Below are 3,714 nucleotides of genomic sequence, written 5' to 3' on the forward strand. Positions count from 1 at the left end.
AAAAATAATATACTAATAATATATACTATTAGTACTATTAGCCTCATATAAATAAATTAATTTAATAAATTAAATAATAATAAATTACTTACCACAGTGAATATATCAAATAGGAACCGAAAAGGTGGTTTCTTCAAAAGTTTTTCTGAGAGCGGAGGTTTTTTAACATATTTACCAAGTGTATCTTGTGTAAGTTTTATCACAGTCGGATCAATATTGCTTTCGGCCATTATTTTACAATTTAACAAAATTTAACTAAATCTATTTTAATTTTATGAAAAAAAAAAAATCAATTCATTACATAGCGACGAATATGACAAGCACTTCTCATTTCTTTGTTGACACCAATTATTGCCTTGGTTACCTCTTTAGCTCAGAATTTACTAGATAGAACTAAAGATAAATTTATGTTTAAATTATTATAGATATGCACAATACTAATTATTAAAACAATAAACTAATGCATTAATAATATAAAATATAAATATAAAATATAAAATTTCCTACAGATGTTAAAAAAAATATTTGCAATATAAAATTTTGGGATATAAAAAAATTAAATGAATTAAATATGCAATAAATAATATTTTTTGTTTTTTTTTTTTTGTTAATAATTATTATATTATTATACATATATTTTTAATATTGTATTATAATTTTATATATTATTTAAGTTAAAAATTTAACTTTAAAACTTATTATTTATTGTTTTAGCTTACAAATCTATTTCTATTATAAATCGATTACTTAGACAGGGTTTTCTAAGTCTTGTTGTGTTTAAACTGTTAGCTATTAGATTTAAAGTTAAGCTATTATTATAGTTGCAGTACTTTATGATATATTTAATGTTGAAGATTTCTTTTTTAATCTTTATATGAGATCTTTGTCTATATTTGCATTAGAGTAGTGTAGTTTTCAAAGGTGCAGAAATTTATTAATTTACTTTCAATATAATAGTACTCCTAATAAAATCTAAAGAGCAGAATTACTTGTTAAAAAATAAACAATAACTCACATTATTAACTAGACTTTATATGGATATTTCGTATATATTACTTTAATACTTTACTACTTTACTTTGCATAAATATTAAGAACAAATAATTCTAGAAAATTGTTGCTAAACAAAAATGATAATTAATGGATCTTTAGATGTTCACTTCATATAAGTTTTTTATCAAAGATATCTTAGAAACATTCTTCTTTAGTTATATAGTGACAACATATCGTATAATACTTTTAGCACTATTCAACGAATCTGAATAAGTCCGAATTATCTTTGATAAAAGACTTCGATAAAGTGAATATCTGATTATAAAAATGACAAAGACAACAAAATGTATGATGATAATCTGTGAAAGTCTTCATGATGAGTCTTCATTAGCACAAATGCATATATCGAATGGTGGCCAAAAATTTAATGCTTAAGTCATTGAGTAAAATGTAGAGTCTGGTTAACTATGGCGTTATAGATATAAAGAGCAAGTACCATACAATCAATAGATATATACTGTGATATACTAAAAAACTTTTACCGACTTTCCAACATCCTTTTTCACAAGAAAGATTAACTAAAAGAACATCCTCAAAAAGATATAAATTTTTAGTTGTCTTTAGTGAAAGCAATTTTAATACAGTAATTTCTAAGAGAAGTACATGTAATAATGGTGACTTTATACAGCTCACCAATGTGTGTGCTTAGTTAACCGATAACTTAACATAAAGCATATAGTAGTGCTGAGGTTCTAGGTAGAATTCTATTCAGCAGCATCCGAGCCATAGAGTGACTTAAAATGAGATATAAAAATGTCAGCATTTGAGATGGGCAGGAATATGAAATGAAATCCAATAAAAATTAAAAATTAGAAAAATCTTATATCAACGTTGACTAATGCTTACAAAGTAAAAAAGAAATTTTGGACAAATCTTTAAATATAAATTACTTGTAAAGTCAGGGGCTGACGCTTAAAATGGAGTACAATCGCAACAGTTCATTCTAACAGATTTGAAATTAAATTATCCATTGGTTTATTAATTAAACATTCTCCTGTTAATTCTACTTTGTTGTTAAGCAATGCATAGTAAAGTATTATCTGGAATTATATTGCGATTGTCAAGAAACAAAACCAGTAAGTTCATTTGATTTTTGTTGAACCGAACTAGGTTCAGAGTCTTGAATATTGTTAAATATTATTAAATTTACTGTTAGATTTAATTTGTGCAATTTAGATTAAATGATTTTCCCCAGGGATACCGCATTAGATACCGAAAGTCATAGTTATTATTATCTCTCTTATTACGTATCCCACCAATTGTTTCCATTATATCTCTTTTCCACTTCGACTTTATCGATTTATTCGATTACATGTCTATGCATGGAGTTCTAGATGCAATCCTGGAATCATTTAGGCTGGCATTTTTATTGAATATGACTCTTATTTATTTTTATATAATTTATAATATTATATTTATTATTATATTATATATTTATATATAATATTATTCTATATAATATTAATTATTTATTTATTATAATATTAATATAATAATATTATTATAATATTATTCTATTAGAAATATGTACTTATATAAGAAGAAAAAAATTTAATTGAATCCTTTTTGTTTATAAAATATTAAAACGCAATATTCACAAACATTTGACATTTATTATTTAATAATTCAAAAATGTGTTAGTTTTTTTATTTAATAATATATAAAATTAAATTTAAAAAAATATTTATACTTTTAAAAATGAAATCTAATTAATTAATTAATTTTAATAGTTTAAGTTTAGCTATAGTTTAAGAAATATATTGCAATGTTATTACATTATATAAATAAAAATATACAGAAAAAAGTAAAAAGTCTGCTCATTATTGTATGAAATATATATATGGAGTTCTGCTAATAACTAATTATAGTTTAATTTAATCATAATTGTTTTTAATAATAACTAAACAACAAAACTATATTTGAATTTTTTTATTAGTAACAATTTCGTATTTATATTTAAAATATAATTAAACATATTTTATAAAAAGACAATATTTTAATAAAATATATTTACAGTTTAGACTTTTCTTAATTTAAAAAAATAAAAATTTTGCATTTATGTAAATTAATAATATATTAATTAATTTAATTAAGTTTTAAATCGATAGAAAATACTTAACATAATTGTGCAATATCTATTAAATATTAAATATATTAATACAAAAATAAAATTTTTAGGGAATTAAACAAGTATAATCTTGGAAAAATAATAATACATATGTATATAATTGTTATTACGACCTATATATCAATCAATTTTATTTTTACCGAATTTAAAGTTGGTTATTTAACACTTAAAAATAAGATTTTTAAGATTTATAGATTATATTTAAAAACTCTAATTGATTGTAGATTTACAAATCTACAGTTCTGTGTTGAAACAAATATATATAACATAAAACTAATAAATACAAAATTAATTTTTTTTAAAAAGATCGAAATATTTGTATTATAAATATTTTTTAATAAAAATATTAAAAATTTTAACATAAATTAATAAGTGCTTTTATTACCTTTTCAATTTCAAATAAACGACCTTAAGTCCGGTAGAAATAAAATTGTATATATATGTAGTAATAACATTTATTACTATTGTGCAAAAATATTCAACTAAAATATGTATATATAAATTGTTTAGATAAAAAGTAACTAACTTTATATT

At 21.1% G+C, this 3,714-nt stretch overlaps 1 protein-coding gene across 1 annotated transcript in view; it reads right to left on the reverse strand.

Annotated features, from left to right (window-relative positions):
- The window catches only part of LOC119676411 (protein suppressor of hairy wing-like), a 5,628-nt gene extending 5,398 nt beyond the window's left edge, over positions 1-230 (reverse strand). The window contains exon 1 of the mRNA XM_038087650.1: positions 93-230. Within this exon, the coding sequence (XP_037943578.1) occupies positions 93-230 (138 nt within the window). The remainder of the gene's footprint in view (positions 1-92) is intronic.
- Between the last annotated feature and the right edge of the window lie 3,484 nt (positions 231-3,714).

Source organism: Teleopsis dalmanni, chromosome 2, assembly GCF_002237135.1.
Source record: "Teleopsis dalmanni isolate 2A chromosome 2, ASM223713v2, whole genome shotgun sequence".
NCBI lineage: Eukaryota > Metazoa > Arthropoda > Insecta > Diptera > Diopsidae > Teleopsis > Teleopsis dalmanni.